The 19,366-nt window shown below is 37.4% G+C and overlaps 1 protein-coding gene and 1 long non-coding RNA gene across 5 annotated transcripts in view; one reads left to right on the plus strand and one right to left on the minus strand.

Annotated features, from left to right (window-relative positions):
* LOC149918237 (uncharacterized) overlaps positions 1–9,345 on the plus strand; it is a 26,984-nt gene extending 17,639 nt beyond the window's left edge. For 2 of the 3 annotated variants that reach the window (XR_016466174.1, XR_016466176.1), the window contains exon 3: positions 8,707–9,345. This is a non-coding gene — a long non-coding RNA (uncharacterized LOC149918237). Of the gene's footprint in view, positions 1–7,379; positions 7,907–8,706 lie in introns of those variants that run through there. The other variant, XR_016466175.1, reaches the window with a different exon arrangement.
* Positions 1–19,366, minus strand: part of SLAIN2 (SLAIN family member 2) — a 28,138-nt gene that overhangs the window by 3,939 nt on the left and 4,833 nt on the right. Inside the window, exons 2-7 of one of the 2 annotated variants that reach the window (XM_031588557.2) lie at positions 16,610–16,758; positions 12,823–12,987; positions 11,427–11,588; positions 10,255–10,614; positions 7,913–8,050; positions 2,941–3,018 (exon numbers count right to left, since the gene is read on the minus strand). In XM_031588557.2, the coding sequence (XP_031444417.2) occupies positions 2,941–3,018; positions 7,913–8,050; positions 10,255–10,614; positions 11,427–11,588; positions 12,823–12,987; positions 16,610–16,758 (1,052 nt within the window). The remainder of the gene's footprint in view (positions 1–2,940; positions 3,019–7,912; positions 8,051–10,254; positions 10,615–11,426; positions 11,589–12,822; positions 12,988–16,609; positions 16,759–19,366) is intronic. The other variant, XM_031588558.2, reaches the window with a different exon arrangement.

Raw genomic sequence — 19,366 nt, forward strand, 5'->3', positions numbered from 1 at the left:
TCCTCATCACCATACATGGTGGAATTCAAATACAGCACCATGTTAGCAACTAACCTACTGAATAATGCCGGTATATAAACACTGGGCACAGCCTTAGGGCTTGCTACAGACAGTTTTGACTGCTAACACATGCACAATGGGGAAAAGGTTCAAAGCCTTGAGTGCAATGAAAACTTGTAACTGAAGAAAGTTTGTCATTTTCCCAGAGATAAGAATCCAGTTGTAGTGGAAATGCAAAGTCACAGCCTGAAACAGTGATTGAGCACCTGGTGGGAAGGCAGGGCCAACCCAGGCAGCTCAGGTATGTGCAATTCTCCTGAGTGACCAGAAGGGGTGGAGCCAGGATCCACCTCTTCCCAGACCTCATTTAAGGGCTGGCAGTTGGTAAGGGTATCTTGCTGGAGATCCCTGCCTACCTGAGATCTTCCGAAGGTAAGCAGCTCTTTTTCTTCATTTCTGTATCTGTGTCTGCGGTATTTGGGCTTGTTCTCATTTGTTGGAGCCAAAGACTTTGCCATCCTGCTTTTATCATCCCATTATAGCATTACACCAGTGAATTAGTCTTCTCCATTCCTCAGTGTTCTCCCACTCCATTTAACTATGCTTCCAGCTTGAGCTGTCAATTCACAGTGTTTCTTGTCCGCACGCACATTGCAGACACTGCTGAGAGCCTTTATTTTACATAAAGGAATTGATTGTCTTTCAGTGAGCTATGATCTCTGAAGCAATCGCTGGGAAAGTGCCTAACGATTCTGCTCTACACGTGAAGACTTTTGTCTTAGTGCATTTTTGAATATTTGTATTTAATAAAACTTTGGCATGTTTGTAAGACAGGATTACAAAGAGTGAAGTACTGCCTCATCTATTTGATACTGTATACCCATCTGCAGTAGCAAACTGATAGATGTTTAATAAAAACACGTAAGGCTAGTGTTTTAACAACAGCACACAACTCCATCTCCTTAGCCACTGAACGACTAGAACCAACTACAATCAAAACCTCAGACAGTAAGGAAAAATAAATGACACCATGCATGATGTTGGGAGGGATTTTCTACCCTCTCAGGATTCTGCTCCCCATTCCAGGGCAGGGCAAAAGTTGCCTGCAGTAAGGACTGCACCCAAAGGCCAGCTGCTGCACACCAACTTGAAATCTGAACCAATTCAGATACAGCTAAACTGAAACATCAGTATGAGATGATTCACACTGATACAAAACAGATGAGGGAAAGCAATGGAAATCAATAAGCTGTTCTGTCACATGACTGATACTGAATTGTCATATAAACCTTAACAAATCTGTTACTGTGAGGTAAAGATTTTGTTACTTGAAGGCATTTTGAAATGTTTTGTAGAAAATGATTAAAAAACCCAAACATGCCAAAGTGCTTATGCAAAAGCTGTTAAGAGATGTAATGACCAACATTTTAAGAAACTAAAAAGAATTTCTGACCACAGTCATTTATTGTTCTGAAACAAAAGTCGTGTTTCATTGCTGAGTAACAACACTGCTACAATCCCAAGAATCTCACTTAGGTCACAGATGAGAAAACCAACGCAGCAAAGACCAGAACATTTTGGTGTTCTGTACATTTCAACAGCTACAGGCGAGGCCACTGGCCCTGCAAGTGTTCTACGTAATGGGATGAGTGCAAAGACACAGCCTGCTGGAAAGGGCACAGAAAGCTTTGGGAATAAAAATGATGGCCATATGCCAAAGCAGAACACTGAGAGAAGTTTTTTGCATCTGGAAAGAATATTGTAAAGACCATTAGAAACTTCCTATCAGCCACGTGAATCTGCTTCAAAGTCATTACTTTGCTAATTCAAGGAAAGGCAGGACACTAAAACTTTGAATGGAATGAAGCTGACTGAAAGAAGTTAGTGTTAAAGCACTGAAAGGCATGCTTATTGTCAACCACCTCCAGGATCTGCAAGGATTCCTACCATCCTTAAGAGTTTCTAACATAAAAACATCTTATGAACTGGCCTCAAGTAAGGTCTTTAAAACAAAGCTTTCTTGTCTGTAATACACAACAGGACCAACTACATTTGAAGCAAAAACCATATACTTTTGTTTTCATCTTGATAGTGAAATTGAGGCAGTGTCACAAGCAAGGCTGCCAGCACTAGTAAAAAAATCAGCTAAAACTTGCCTAATTGGATTTGGGACTTCTCAAAAATGTCAAATTCAGTCATTAGCCAACTGGAACATTATACACAATAGTCTCTAATTCTTTGAGGAAAAAAAAAACAAAACAACAACACAAGCTAAATTACTGTGGGATAATGGTTTGGTTTTGAGAAGAAGGGAGGAAGCACAAGCAACACGTACTTATGTGCACAAATCTCCAGTTGACACTGTATGCAGAAGGATGAAGTTGTTACTGTTTGTTTCCAGAACTAAGTGAAAGACCATGTTTTCACTTGCCTGATTGTTTTTCATGTTCAGAAATATTTACAAAATTTGTTTTACAAACAAACTGTATACAAACTGTATGTTGTAAGAAGAAAATCCCATCCAAGCGTCATCCCTCTAAATACTCATTCAGAAGTCTGCTTTTTAGTGATCAATGCTAGAAATCACCTAACAATTGGATTTTGTCTCAAAATCAGATTTAAAGCTTTTCTTTCCTTATGTGATACAGGAATGTATTCTGAATGTTTAGACCAAGAACTTAGTGACTAGTCTAATATTAATTGTGGAGGTTGGTGGCCCTGCATGTGGCAGAGGGGTGGAGATTCATGATCCTTGAGGTCCCTTCCAACCCCAGCCATTCTCTGATTCTGTGAAGTTAGATTCTTCATTACACCAAGAGCTACTCAGTTAATCTCAACATGCAACAGCAACTTCATTAATCTTGAATGTATGAGATTTAATGCAGGTGAACAATTATCCGAGACTTGCTGGAGCTTGATAAGAGGCTGTAAGTTAATTACCTCCTTTTGCAGATGGAGTTTGAAGAAACTGTTTGGTTTTGAAGGCAGCGCGAGGCAAATTTTTCTGCCTTTGCAGAGCTGTTGAAAGACAAGAAGTGTTATATTTGTCTAAGATGATAAGTAAGCTAAATTTACTGGGAATTTCAGAATGGCATCCGCTTGTGAAGCATAAAGAATAGAGTGAGTAAAACACTCCAAAAGCTGTTATGACTCCAAAAGTGATGGGTTTTTTTAGACGGTGCTTGCTCTTAATGGCCAAGAGTTACAAAGAAGCGTGTCAGAAATTTTGCAGTGCAAAATGCGCAGATTCTGTAAGAGTAAAGCTGCTTGCAGGGCAAAACACCCAGAAAGGCAAAACCAAACAAACAAACAAATACACCAAAGGGAGAACAAGCCGCCTAGCACGCATGCTACAGCAATATGAGTGCAAGATCAGATAATAAAAATGACAATTTAACTGTCCTATTCGATCAAGCAAGACTAAACTTTTCATTTTAAAGTAGTTTTCAAGAAAAAAGTTGTAGCCCTATGCAAAAGCATCACTTTTGGTATGAGCATGAGCATCATTTTTGTGCAAACATAAGCCATTTTGAGAGATGTTTGCTTTTTTTTCTCTGAAGTTACACAGGGGAACTCAGAATGAAGACACACAACTGAGGATTAGCAGCTGTCGGCAAGCAAACAGCACATGTCCTGCCTTTTTTCTAGTAACATTCAAGGGCTAATGCTGCCTTGACACATCCTTACTACCTAGCAGATACCAAGAGAGAAGCCTGTGTTCCAAGAGCGGCAAAAACTTGGCGGAAAGAGAATTTTCTGTTGCCAGAAGGAATGCACTGATTCATCACGTTTTCACCGCAGCATATTTTTGGAGGGAAGAAGGAAAGCAGTCAGTGAATTAAAGCTTTGCCTACACAAAGGCTTCTTAAAATGACAATGTATGAAAAAACATCTATGCTCACCTCAGTGTGTAGTTTTATGCCAGCATAAAATTGCCTACACCAGTAAGGCTTATTTCCATAGCAAGAGGGAAGAAAGATGGGGAAACAGCTGTGTGTGAAGAACCAAACCCTGAGTAAGGAAGCTCAGTGCTCGCATCACCAATTCTTGAATATCACTACAGAAGGCAGGAGGAACAAACAGTACTAATTCTTTACTAAAGGATTTTTTATCCTTCAGTCAATGCAAGATTTGCAATATTTTGTGAGCTATTAAGGAATTTATCATGTGTTTTACCTTTATTCTAAAAATATTAGGTGGTGGTCTATTCATTTTGATCTCAATAATTAACTAATAACTTTGTTTTCAACAAACAGCAAAAATGAATGAACACATTTATAAACATTATAAAACGTGCCTAAAAGAACAAGAACAAAAAATCCTTCCACCAACTGGGATCTAATGCAAAAAAGCATGAGGCAATGGACAGTTATTATTCAACTTCTGACACGTGGCCTTACTGTAAACTTTTTTCAATACTTCTAAACAGCTAATTAAACACATGAAGATGTTTAAAAATGAGCACAATTTCCAGACTTGTTTTCTTAAAGGAATTTAGTGAAGCCAACCACTGGCCAGAGTGTTTCTGTCCACAAGGATTCCATAATACCACTTTTTGCTGAATCAGTGTTTTTGTTCTACCACAAGAAATCAAGAACGACTTCTTCATATTTATGACCTTGGATGTTGCTTTCCCTAAATCATTCCGCTGCATTTGAATTGCCAACTGAACATGGCAGTAAGTTGCTTCCCCTATCATGATTGCAGTACTTGCAAGTCAGTGATGTGAGATGATGTGGAAAGAATTTTTAAAAAATAATTGTGTGTGTGTGTGTGTACACACATCAAATTCCTTCTTTCCTTCTCAGTGGAGGCTCCAGGAAAAGCTCCCAACATCTGACAACTAAGCAGCACGAGCACTGCACAGAGCTGCAGGCAGGGAACTTGAACAATGCTGTGGAAACATGACCTGAGATAAGCACAGAGTGCATGCTCATCCACACTGTTCGCTGCTCTTGGACAGCTCCATATTACCTCTCAGAAACAGTGCAAGCTGAATATATTTAATTATTTTTATTTCTGATTAACTGAACTGCAATACTTAGGTTTCCTAAAAATATACAGGTTCTTTTGCCCTGAACATGTGTATGGGAACTGCTGAGTCGTGGCCTGAACCTCTGATTAATCACCTGAGGTGAGCAATGAGTCAGCCAGGGGAGCACAGGTGAAAGCAATGACCCTCCTAGACCCATTTAAGAGCAGACTACCAGTGGGGAAGGATCTATCTTCTGAGGATCCACTCCACTGGAGTTTTCTGAGTGAGTCCATGATACAGGTAAGCATTCTGTCTATTCTCTTTGTCTTGCTTTGCCTAACTCTCTTATTTATTTCATTATTATAACATCTTAATATTCTTTGATTCTACAACATGCGAAGCAGCCACATCTTGGCAAGCAGACTATGGTCACTAATTTGAACCATCTACAGCTTAGCTCTTTGGAAAAGCATTGTAATTAACATTGCTTAAAGGTTTCACATCCTTGCATTATTAATGCTGAGTATGTTCAAAAGCATCATGCATACATGATCCACATAGCTCCTATGTAGAAACCACCTTGTGCAAAGCTGTACAGTCTCCACAGAGTACAATCTAAATGTAGAGACTTCTACAATTTGTAACACACTGAAGTTTAGAAGATGTCTGTTCTTTAGAGAATGCAAGTATTACCCCATTTTCTAGTGCTCTACTGTGAAATACTTATCAGCTTTCACATTCAAAAATCTTTTCTGCGTGACAGCACAGTGAACCGCGTGTAAATGAAGATTCCAGTAGTTACACTTAATATGTAGTTTACTCATTCAATCCCTTTTCAAAGAGAATTTGGATTTTTCACCAACTAAAGCTTATAAAATGCCTTCATCTTTTGCAATTGTACTTATTGTCATTATCTTCCATCTACTCCTTAATTAAGCATGTATTAATTTGCCTACGTAACCATATCAGGAATTGCTTGTACAAAAACTTACTGGATTCCTAACTCATTTTTGAATGCCAGCAACGATAGCAAGTTCAGTTTTGCAGCCACAGCAAATGTGCAAGTAAATTATGAACAGCAGTTCGTTAACAAAAAGAAAAGTAGTGATCCCAGGTGGCAAGCCAGCATCCTTGCAAAGGTAAGCTCATGCAATACTAGCAGGTATGAGGAAGCTTTGAATCCTTAGACCCAGAAGTCATTGCCAAGGGAAAACAAAGCTTTGCTGCAATTTAACAGTGCTTTGTGCAAGGTGACAAAATATAAAACCAATAAAACAAAAAGTGTATAATAAAAAAAAAACACAATTCTAGGAATTTTTTATACAATGTACAATTTTGAGGAATTTTTTTTAAATCCAGACTAGGCAAAGATACTTACTCATTGACTTCATACACAAACCGTTTTACGATTGTCAATAGCAAGATTCTGACAAACATCTGTAAGAGCAGGGAAACTGTAAAAGCTAGAAATCTGGGCTTTGTTAATGATATTTAACTTACATTTAGATGTAAGTTGGTCTAGAGTGGTTCACATTTAGTGAAAGATTCCCATAAAAAGCAAACCAATCTACCTAGTGCTTTCTATGATTTTTCAATCCATCCAGTAGTTGAAAACAATTATGTATGTATAAATGTCTCACTTCTGCAATGAAGTAACTCAAATATTGAAAATGGAGACTTCTTCTATCTTATCTTTCTACAAAGTTTCAGTGCAAATATTAGAAATTAGAAAGTAGCTTTCTGACTAGCTAATCTGCCCTCTCTACTCTCCCCTTTCAAGTTCACTCTATTTTAAAACACCAAATACAATCTGTCTAGATTTGGCTATAGTATAACACAGTTGGGACTAATTGTCCACAGAACCCTCACATCCAGAGTCACTACAAAGACAGAAATCTTGTTGTCTTTGCCAGGTCTGTACTGTTCTGCATTTAACTGTACTTGGTTGTATTAGAAACTGTTTTGAAAGGCCTATAGTTAAAAAGGCCAATCAGATATGCTAGCATACCTTTATTCTCCAGCAGGTAAAAATAAAATAGTATTTGTGAATGAAACAAATTTCACATAACTTGTCAAACACTTAGATTACTGATGAACTTTTCTAGATCAAAGCTCTACAAATAATAATATTCATAATGTGTTCTTACTTTGAAAATGTCACACAGGATAATTCATTTTCAAACTTGTTTTAAAATAAAAATGGTCAGGAAACATTTAAGCAAAAGGAACTGTCAATATTGACATATAAAGAAGCACTGAATATTTGCGTTTCATTTGCTCTGGCTTTAAGGTCACCATTTTTAAGAGACTTGTGAGATCAGCAGCGTTCTCATTTCAGTGGTTCATTTCCAAACAAACCAGCAGGCACTAACCCAGCACTGCACTTTTTGTTTCATGGGCTCAGGTTCACCTAAACCTTTGCTGAGAAACACTGATGTTTGAAAAAACAAAATCTGCAACTGAATAGAAAATTTTCAGGTGACAAAGCAGAGAAAATCAACTGCAAGTGAGTTAAAATTGCATGAATGATTTTGTATTAGGTTTCAATAGTTAAAAATAGCAAAACCATCATCAAGATAAGCATTCTGGTAGCATGCTGTGTTTTTCTAGTCTGAAATAAAATAAAACAGTATGAAGCATTATACTTTCTGTCTAATGCTACTTCACAATACTTATACTCTTTAAAGAACTTTATATATGCTTTTAGGATAGTATGAATGTTATTTTAACAGGAGACTAGAAGTTCTTTCAGTACGTTCAATACCTGATCTATTTTACAAAAAAAAAAGCAGCAGTATTTCAGACAGATGTGATTAAAATCCAGATTAGCACCTCTAGTGTGGCATGCAGTGTTTCTCTGTGCCATGAAACTGGAAAACAGCTCAGTACCGGCACTTAATTCTGACATATCCACTAAAATGTCAGGAAGGTACTTACTGGCTGAGGCTTGAGGTTGAATGCGAGGTATTCCTCCATTTGGCACTTGGAAGTTTGAGTCACTTCTGCTGTTTTTCACAGACTCAGCTTGGATGTTAGATGTCCTGGACAGGTTTGGAAGACTACGCCTTAGTTTTTCTGTGTGAAACAACACAAAGATATCGTGTAGCCCAATGCCTAACAAAGTTCATGTTATTAACCAATAGCTGAACTCAAAATCTAAGTGACACAAACAGTTAGCTATATAAAACTAATTTAAATGCATACTTTGCTACATAATAGTTCTTTGATCATCTTGAAATAAAGTTTTATATTTATATATAAGAATGAAGAATATACAGTTTTCACTTATGGGGAAAAAAAAATTAAAAATCAAGAAGGTGGTATTCCAAAATTGAAACGTCTAAATTCCTTGGGTTTTGTTCCTGCATTACAGCAACTGAATACACAAATGTGTCATCCAGTGTTGCATACTTTCTGAAGCCTTTATCTAGAAAACTATACTATACAGTGTTTGCCTTAAGATTAAAAACAGTAATTTTTGAAGCAATATTTGTCACCACTCAGTCCCATATCAGCACGCTATGTAACAAACAGGCACTCACTTGGAAAGAAACTCAGCATTCAGAATTACAAAGTGTTATGATTCTTTCACATATGACTCAACTATTAATACAGCTAATACTGATTCTTTAAGTAGCTTATAAAATTTGTATGATTTCTCACAGAAGGCAAAAAGATGCCATTAAATTTTTCTCAATTCTTGTGGCATTCCACGTATGTCCAACACACAGCTGGGTTGCTGACACTACATGGCAGAAGAGCACAGCTGACAAGGCACAATGAATGGCCAACCTAACTATGAAGAGCTATGCAGGGAAGAAGTACTCCACGCACAAGCACTAAAGGTGAAAATGAAAGTAAGCATCTTTATAGGCTGTATATTCTTACAAGTTAGCATGGCAGTCTGCACATTCCTGAACATCCAGATTTCCCATTATCCTTTCTAGAGCAGAAAAAAAATCCCTGACAATTTTTGCTTCTAAATATCCAAGCAATATCCAACCGTGCAAAAAACACTGCAAGGGAAGTCCTTGGAAATGTTTCAGAACACATCATTACATGCTCTATTTTCATCCCGCTGATATTTGGGATAGCAGCCTTTTGTACCTGGCCTATTCTGGAATATTTTTGTTGTACCTCATCTAGCATGCATTAAGAGTTTCATGAAGCCATAGAAAAGGAACGGAATTCTCAACTAAGTGACAAAATAGGCATAATTTACTAGCTTTTCTGTTGACTGCTTTCCTACATACCTCTGGATGAGATTTATGTTAACCCTTCCAAAGATATTCTTGAATAGCTAATTAGATTTGCAGGGTCATCTTCCCCAGAAGATGCTCTAGCCTAACACATTTATTTTCCTAATTAAAATCAAAAATCTCTTAGTGGAATTCTGTAAGTGATAGAGATTGCTACTGTATCAGCAGGAGAAAAAAGAAAAACTGTTAAAAAATATATTTCTACATCAACCCAACTTCAGACACTTTACATCTGTCTTTGAAGAGAAATAAATAAGTTCAATTCTTTGAATCTAAATGTATCTCTGAATTTAATATTATTTGCCAAATACCTACCTTTTATAAAATGGGAATATGCTTGTGGAATTTCAGCTCCATTAAAGGAGTTTTCACTGGCTTGCTACCAGGAAGTACATTCAAGAAGCAAAACTGTATCAGAACATCATTATTATACGATAATATAATTGGTGTGAAGTTTTCTGCAGTTTTACTGTTTGGCAGTTTGCACAGCTTCAACATTTATTTAAAATAGTCAACAAAGATAGTATTAATATTTTAAGGCCATATTCATGGTGAAAGAGCTCACAGTCCTGCAGTGTCAGAAAAAAAGCACGCAGCTATCTCACAGGCTAGAGGCATGCCTAAACCGCAATCTTACTCTTATTCTGAGCAGTTATACTCTTCATTTTTTTCTGCCATCTGCTAAGTCTACTGGTGAACGATAGTTTCCCTTGTGCTCTCCTTTATCATAGTGCATTTCCCTGCCGCAGACAGAACTCAGTCATAACAAAACTTGACTACACTCATTGACTGGATAACATCTAAGATACAGAGGAAGCCTATCAACTCATCTGACAGCTAGAGCTCCCCAGCAGTATTTAAGCTTTGCTTACTGTACTTTTTCTTAAACAGCTCTGAGATTAAACCATGGTATTGTGCAAGTGTATAGTTTTAGCACTTCCCACCAAACAAAATCTTGTACAGGAATTACACAACTACCTTAGCTACTTGTGTAATGAATTTGAGAACAGAGCTTATTACCTTCGCTTTTGACATTACTGGTCTGCATATCTGTAGGATGGCCTTGAAGTGAAAGACGAGGTTGCTGTAAACGGCTAATCATAGGTTGGGGTGACACTCTACTGTATTCTATACTTCGAGCAGGTGATCGGGAACGAGGAGAATTCCTTGGAGACTGTTTTGGTGAAGGCCAGGGAGAACTACGAGGTGATGGTGAGAACCTGCTGACGGCAGGGTGCACCGTGTGATGTGTGCCATCTTCTTCATCTTCTAAACTCTGTGCATCAAGCTCCTGGTCACTGAATGTGCCTCGCCTCGTAGAATTGCAAGAAGAACCAGAACTACGCCGAGAAGCCGATGCTGCATACTCTTGCCGGAGGCCTGGAAACAGTGAGTAGATTGTTACTTTTTATCAGCCCACATACGCTGCAGACTAGAAATCACTTACACAGCTACCTGCCCAGTGCTCAAGCTAACATTTGGCTCATCTTCCCTCTTTTTATTTGAGACATAAAATCAATTCCTGATTAGTATCAAACAAGGTTGTCTAACAGCTGAATAAGTAGATGAGTTTCTTCCTTTTCATACTACAACAGTCATCACTATATTTACGCTACTTGTTCATCTCCTCTCCCAGGCTAGACACAACTTAATTTGGCTATCATGTACCACCCTGTAAGAATTATAGAAGCTGCAATGAAATGCCTCTTGAGATACATTAGTAAATATAACAAAAAGCTACCCCTAGAGAACCTAGAGTTCAGTTAGACCAGTGATTTCCAAAGCTGGGTGCACTCAGCCCAAGGGGTACTCAAAACAATTCAATCTGATAAAGGGAAGAACATTTTTTGGTAATATTAAGAGACAAAATAGTGTTTGTAATTACTGTTTGCTTCACTTTTGCATCATCCTTTTAAAATTTCTACTTTTGTACATGCTTATAATGTACATAATGTACCAGGGCAGGAGTACATGTATATAATGGTATACATTAATGTATATAAGGTATACATTTCCTTTCCTTACTCAGGAAACAGAAGTCCTTAGCTAGTCTACTCAGGAAAACTACACTTGTATATCCCTGATAGAGTAAAGACTTCTTTGCCATTCCTGCTACTGAAGTTCTGCTGCAGTTGTTTAATTAAAAAAATATCAAGTTATCCCACTTGATTTTCAGGATGCAAAATACTTACTTTCTTCCTGCATTCGTGCTAAAATTTGCACATCTGTAACATCATTTAGCTTGTAATTAGATCCAATAGAGTCTTCATCCATCTCTGATGCACTTAATTCACTGTCCACAGAGGACTGTGGACTTAATGGAGGATTCCTATCAGCTGAGCTTTTAAGATGACCTATAGAAAGAACATAAAGTAATAGGAGATGTTAAAAAAAAAAAAAAAAAGGATATATATCCTAGTAGAAGAACCAATAATCTGAAAACAAAATATGACTTAAAACACTGAGACAGACATCTGAAATATCTGACTGCAAATCTATGCTGAAAATGAGTAACTTTATAAAAATCATAATAATGGTGACAGATGAAATTAATGACATAAATTTGGTCCATTTGTACCAAGGTTTCAATTGCTATGACATTTGTAAAGCTCTTACAGAAAGAGCACTGCATGCCCATTTACGTCTTCATTCTTGTTTCTACACCCTCTGAGGGCTACTCTGAAAATAATGCTTTCTATTTGATTATGTTGGCCTACGATGTCAGAAGTAGATGTTGGTGGTGTGACAGATGGCAACAGGACTGTAGCACATAACAAAGACCAGAGCAAGATAAATGAAAAAAAACTTGGATAATGACCCAAGTGAATACACTGCAGTGCAGGATTCTCTTTATAAATCCACAGCAAACTATGGATAGTGGAACTTTTTAATTAAATGTTTTTTTCTTCCCTGCAAACTAACCTAAGTTAAAGTAAATGCAATGAGCCAACATTCTGACTTCAGTGTAGAGAGGTGTTCCACACATCAATTTTTTTAAAGCAAAGAAAGTGCCTACAGCGCAGAATAAAGGCAGAGAAGGTTGCCAGAAGTTACTGTTTATACTGATGTCTGCAGAGCCTTAAGGAATATCTTTAATTGAAATACGTGCTTCTTTCTTAGATTACAATGTTCATATTGCAGCTGTACTGATGGATGCATTACATATCAAATGATTCAGTAAATAAGTAATACTGTAATTGCAAAGACTTTACAGCCACCAACAGGTAATGTCTAAAGGTACTACACAGGGTCAATTCCAGAAGCTGCTTATGTGTGCTGGGACTTCATAGAAGCCACAGTAAGAGTTTTGGTCCAGCTGTTAAAATGTAACCAGTTATCTTAGGTACATGGGTATCCAAAGAAAACATTGTAAATATATCTCATGCCAAAAAGTGTGTGTATAAAAAAATGCCTTTCCTAAAAAGCTTAAATACTGCATGATGCAAACTTCCTACAAAAAGAAACACCAATAAGTTGAGGTGTCCTTCTTATCCTAGGTTCCATGAAAATGTGAAGTATTTGAGCATGTATTTCTGAAAGACAGGAAGAGGGGGAAGGAAGGGACCCCTCCCAAACACACATACTTACCTGAGGTACCCGGAGATATGAACTGTTTCGCTAACGCAGATTTCACTGGTGTTGAGGAGGGAGAATTGAAACCACTACTGTAGGGGCTACTGGTATTTGGACTATAGGAGCTGGCATAGCTGACTGCACTGAAAGGACTGTTGTACAAACTCTGTCTCTTCATGGCTGTACAAAAGAGGAGGAAAACTACAAATTATAATACAGGAACAAGCAAGAAAAAATGCATATAATAATATGGTAACTTCAGTGTGATTTAATTGCTATACAATTCAAGCAAAGCACTTAAGTCAGCAGGTTTTTTTTTTTTTTTTTTTTTTCCAGCTGATTTCTTAGTCTCCTAGGTACTAATCCTAACACAAGAAAACTACAAGATAAGATAACAAGCACTTTCTCAGTAAAAATCAGATCTAAAATTGCTACACTCGTTTTCTTCTGTTCAGCATGCCCAACCAAAGAGGAGGGAAGGAGGGAAGTGACTCAAAATTTGACGGTAGTAGCTAAGCTATGGTAATACAGAACCTATACATTACATACAAATCAGAGACACCATTAAGTATCAAGGGCTACAAAAACCATCCTCTTTGTAATTAGCCGTAATGAAAAGAGACATCCCTAAATGAAACACAGTTGCCCCAATTACAATCTGAATGAGTACTGGATGCAACCCTACCAGCCTACCTTGGAAAATGACAGATGTTACAGAAATAACAGCAAGTGCTCACTGAAGACAAAGAGTCCTTAGCATGTATAAGTACTGACAGAAAAAGATTGCTTTTGGCTACTCCTAAGGAGCTGCTGCAACACTGCAGTCATCCAGACAAAATCCTAGCATGATTTCCACATAGAAAACCAAACGGTAAAACGAAATTTCTGAAGCAGTTACCTTTGATTTTAGCCATTTCAAAAGTTTCTAAATATCAATTGACCAAAACAACCTTGTTCTCATTCCCCCTAGGTTTCATCTTTGAGAATCACAACTAATCTCTGGGATGGTGTTGATATATAGACAGTACTAAACCAGCCAGCATTCCTATACCTCCTGCAATTGCCTTTTAGGGTGAAAGAATAGTTAATATGTATATAAATCATATGGGAATGCAGTTTACGTCTTGTTCTCCAGAATTCAGAGATTCTGGATTATTTTATTTTTATATTTTTATAAAATATTTTATAAATTTTATAAAATTTAATATTATATTATTATATTTATATATGCAGTATTTAAAGAGTAATCCCAAGACTGGGGTTCACTTCAAAATAATAGAAAATAGAACTTTGATGGGGAAAATGGGAACCAAAGGAAATATGATCAGTTTTGGTAAAACATTGCTGAAAGTACTTTATACCAAACTGACAAAAAATTGTATTTAGATTAATAGCCAGCAGCTCAGTGAGCTGCAAATTAAACTATAGGGCATGACAGTTTTGAAACTGGCAAGAATAGGCTTCACAGATGTGTGGTGATATACTCAAGCAGGCTTTAGGGGGGAAAAAAAAACAGAAATTGAGCTTTTCAAAAGAAAAAAAAAAAAAAGGCTACTGATAGATAGTAGATGAAAAGATAAAAATAACTGAATTCCATTGTGCCATGTCAGGCAGTTTGGCATTCACTTGGTTTACTAAAAATTTCTTTATTCTGTTTTTATTAATCTTTTTAATGTTAAAAGAAGCCAAACAGAAACAGTTGCATGAAATGCTGCCTTCAGCAGCAAAGCCTGCTTGAGCTTTTCCTCCCACCCCACTCTGCTCTTGGTCGCTACTTCCTCACTCACTCAAGACAAGCAATAGAGGGGTTGCACTGTTACCCAGACTACTAAAGCAGTGTCAGTAATAACTGATCTCATCAGAGGACCAGTTTTTAGTAGCACCCCAATAGGGATTGTGTTACCACAACTTAATGGCTAGCAGAGTGCAGCAGAGGTAGAAACAGCAGGAATTAAAACCAGCCTCACAGCAGATTCCTTAAACTTCTCTGCTTTCACTTTCATTATTTTAGCCTGAAAGTGAAAGTTATGTGCTAATTTCACCAGCTATGAAATTTCAGTGAATTTTAGTAAGTATTCTTAAGGTGCTATTCTCAACTTCACTTTATTTAGTGAATGCCACAAAGGAAACCTGAGCTTTATTAGCAAGCCCCGTCAACAAAGAAGGTTATTAAAAGTGGTTGTATTCTGATCGACTCTGATGAGACAATTCAGTGCTATTTTAGTGTTCATGCAACAACTCCAAAATACCTATTCCAAAAACCCCTAAAATATAAGTATGCACAACAGTTCTTTATTTTGTATTTATTACACAAACACTAAAATATCAAACACAAATTTGGAAACAACTGTTCTACAGTAAAATCTTAAAGACAGGCTCTTTGTACATATCCACAGTGATACTAAGTATTTATGACACGCAGATTTCTTCAGATGAAAGCAAGCATACTTTCATTATATACAAATAAGTACTCCCTGATACATCATGGAATTTATATGGTATGTTTTCATCGTAAGCAAGTATGAATTTCTACCTTCCTCAGCATTGTATTTTTTTCTCCACAAAACAAACAAACAAAAAAAAAAAAACAACTGGATTCAAACAATTTTTCCTGTTATAGAATTCCAATAGGGATTTCTATAGCATAGGAAGGCATTAAGTGTTTTTCAAAAGCGCAAAATATGGTCCTTCTTAGGAGTGACAATGTTAGTAAGCTGGATAAATTTTAACATGAAAACAGTTCTCCACTGGATGAAAACTTCAGCTTTGATTAGATCATGCATTAGCTTTTAAAACATAGAGGGAAGGGTTAATGAAATGATGAGCATTTTTATATTAATGCATATTTTCTTTTATAAGATTCAGAAACAGCATTCACCACCCAGTTTATTTTAGTCAGCATTTGGTTGAATTGGTTTTCAATTTCTCTTTTGCTCTAGAATAGAGAGGAATAGTATTTCTGGGTTCCTGCTGCTGATTTCTTCACATGTTCATTCATAAAATCCGATCTTGTTTTAGACGCCCTTGTGCTGGAAGTGCTGGTCTCCAGCCAATATGAAACGTGCTTTTTTGCACTTTTGACCAGGGACTGGAGGGCAAGGCTCAGAGAAGACTGCACCAGGACATGACTAAGGTTACCTCTAGTCTGGATTCTCCTCCAAAACTAAGCAGTCCCCTCCCTGCAACTGTAAACCTGAACTCAAGAGCAACGAGCACCATGCATTTCATGTTCTAAAGAACTGTTTGCATGGAGCTGACATTACCTCTTCCCTTCTTTACCATCACACAATGGAAAAAGATTATAAGAAGAAAGGAGAAAATCTGGAAAACAAGAGTGCATTTGAGACTGAGAAAAGGCAAAAAGATTAGAAACACGTAACAGGAACTGCCAAAGAGAAAATAGTCATGGCAAAACAACAGGGATCAAGGAGAGAAAGTAACAGCAGTATGAAAAGCCTTATCTATGGAGACTGGAACAGAAATATATTAACTGAATCACTAACTCATAGGTGGAGAAATGGGGATCCTTGAGGCAGAATCAAAGAGAATGTAAAATATAAAGCCCAAGATACTCTGGAAATTGTGGGGTAGGAAACACGCAGCTTGCAAGAGAGTGGAGCTTCTTGCTACCCTATTTCTACTGTAGTCTGGTTGGTCTAAAGGACAATCCAATTTTCTGTTACAAATTCACTTTTCCATACATTTTCTCATTCTCTTCTTTCACAACTACTAGCTAATTCTGATCCCTCTGACTCTGTTTAATAGTAAGTACAACCCAGTGGTGCTAATATTCAGAACTCACCTGACATCATCTGTTCCAGCCTGTGGATCAGTGACTTTTTACCACATTCAATGTCAGGACTTGGGTAATCCAACACCCGCCTGCACCAAACTAATGGGCTGACACATTTTTGCATTGGAGTCAGTCTCTTCTTTGGAGACGTGTGTAACCTGAAAAGAAGAAAAACATTATGAAGGCAAACAAAATGTGGATAAATCAGGCATGTAAAAAAAATACTATGCACTATGCTATTTCTATTCTTATACTATATATACAGTACAAACCCTAAATATAAAGAAAGCACAAGTTTTGAATTTAAATTCATGATTTTGGATACTGTCTAATATGGATAACGTGTGGCTGTCTAAGGATTTCTGTCAAAAGCTGATGCCTATATTGTTACACCTTCATAAACCAATCGGTATGCCAGAAACAAACAAACCCCAATATATGGACAATTTCACTCTGTTACATAAACACACAACTGATATATCTGATACATACAAAAAAAGTACAACTGATACTTGATTTAAGTAACATTCACCTTAAAAAAATGAAGAATCATGCAATATGCAACTACAGTTTTCCCAAATGCAAAGAAATTGTAAGCAATAACTGCCTTAAGTGCTGAAGTACACAGGACGCATCTCCTAATTTTGTATCCTTGAATGATAAATGTTTTCTTTCTACTTACAACTTGTACCCTGGCACCTGATCCTTTAGTTTTCCTTTGCACACTGAACAAAGAGACTTCTCTGTCCTAAGGGGTACACAGTCAAGCATTAAAAACAAGGAAGAAGAGATAATTCATGTAGGGGACTAAAGGGAAACAAAGGGACCATATTGCTCTGGAGGACGTGCTGAAAGGCCTTTGCCCATTAGCACTCCCATTCATTTATTCTAAATTCAGTATTTCATAACTGAAGAAACAAGCATTCCATTTTAAAGGCTCTAAAAATTTAGCTGAAAATGTATCACCCCTCAACAAACAGTGCAAAGGCAAAGCCATATTCAACGACTCGCTCAAAATAGGGAAATAGGGATACTTAAGCCTTATCTTTGGAACAAAATCAATTGTAGAAATTTGTTTCAGCAAAAGACAAAGTAAACTGCAAGATCTACAGCGCTAACCAGAGTATCTGCATTTGCAGAGATGGTTAAACGTGTGTCTCTTCCAGGAGCACCTAGTGACAGACCTCATATTCCAGTAGCTTAGGAACATTTGAGAATCATTTGAGTCAGCATGCTCGCATACAAAACAGCAGAAATTCCTGTTTCCTTGATGCCAGTGACATCAGAAGTTATTTTTCCATAGCTCTATTAGGAGATTATTAACTAGTCCCTCATCTGTAATTCTAGAACTTTTCTTAATTACTGCCCTTACTGTCTTGGCAAAGCCTGTACCACAACGGCTGCTTCTTACACAAGCTTCCCAAGAGGCGTATTTAAAAATCACCATGAACATCATGAACCTCCCATGCAGAACACTAATCACTTTGTTCAGAGCACGCTCTAATACATTCTTTCCTCAAACACTGAAACTAAAAGCCTGTATCTACAAATGCAGGAGAGAGGATTTATTCTCACCTATCAGGTTTTCATACAAAAACAAAGCGTTTTTAACAGTGCTAATAGCCACTGTTCCATGCAACAGCACAAGTGGCTTACACTCTGCCTACTGTTATGCTGGTTAGAAGAAGTGCTTTTGCAGAGATCCTTACAAGCACTCTGCCCACAAGAAAATCTAAGAGCCCATCACACACTTACATCCTTGAAGATTCTTGGAAAGAACAGGATCTGCTTGATTTTCATAGTTCTATTGCAACAATTATACTAATTGCTGTACTTTATGCAATTGCCTGCATATAGACAAAGTCAACATTTAACACTTAACAGCACTCAAACACCTTGAATTCACTCTTTTTAGCATGTCATGTACTCTTTTCCATCCTGAGGTAGGGTTACGCAACTCGAAAGAGTCAGAGGCAGCCAAGCCAACCTTGGTGCTGAGCAAGGAGACTCCCAGCTCCCTGGCATCTGGCATGCCTTGCCACATTTGAGAAGTTCCATGCACATTTGAAGTGTTTACAGTAATACCCAGCACCATGGGCAAGAAGTGCACGTTCTCTTTTTATAGATGCACATGGTGGGTATCTTGAACAATCCTACAAGACTACTTACAAAGACAAAAGTTATTTTCTGCAATTTCCAACTGTTGCATTTGTTTGACACGCAATTTATTTACTGATACAATCCAGGCTCACACAGATCCTATTTTTGCACTCACTCTCTAACCAAACCCACACTGCAGATTCTCCCACCTATTTCCAGCCAGTTGTTTTTCCTTTGTTTCACCCTACATTTTAAAAAAAAGACAGAACTGTAGAATATATACATTTCATGCAACTCCTCTACCTCACCATAAGCAGCACACGTGTGCCAATGCAACAACATGATGACTCTTTCAAGACAGTTTCTTCTATGTTGTGCCATTATTAATTCTCATTATTATGAAGCAGTGATCTTTATCCCATGTCTGACAAAGAGCAGCTAATCTGCATTTTGAAACTGATGCAACTCTTGCCTTTCTTAATTTAAGTTTAAAAAATAAAGACCAAGAGCGACATGAAGCGCTGGAGCAAAGGGAAATAGGAACAGAATGAACACTATGGAATTAAAATAAGCATGTAGATATAACTTCACAAAGCTCAGTGATCTTCTTTGTCCAGCTGCTATAGGACTCTAGAGGCACAGGTCCTCTCTAGCTGAAGAGCTTCC

Source organism: Phasianus colchicus, chromosome 4 (genome assembly GCF_987193195.1).
Source record: "Phasianus colchicus chromosome 4, bPhaCol1.hap1.1, whole genome shotgun sequence".
Classification (NCBI taxonomy): domain Eukaryota; kingdom Metazoa; phylum Chordata; class Aves; order Galliformes; family Phasianidae; genus Phasianus; species Phasianus colchicus.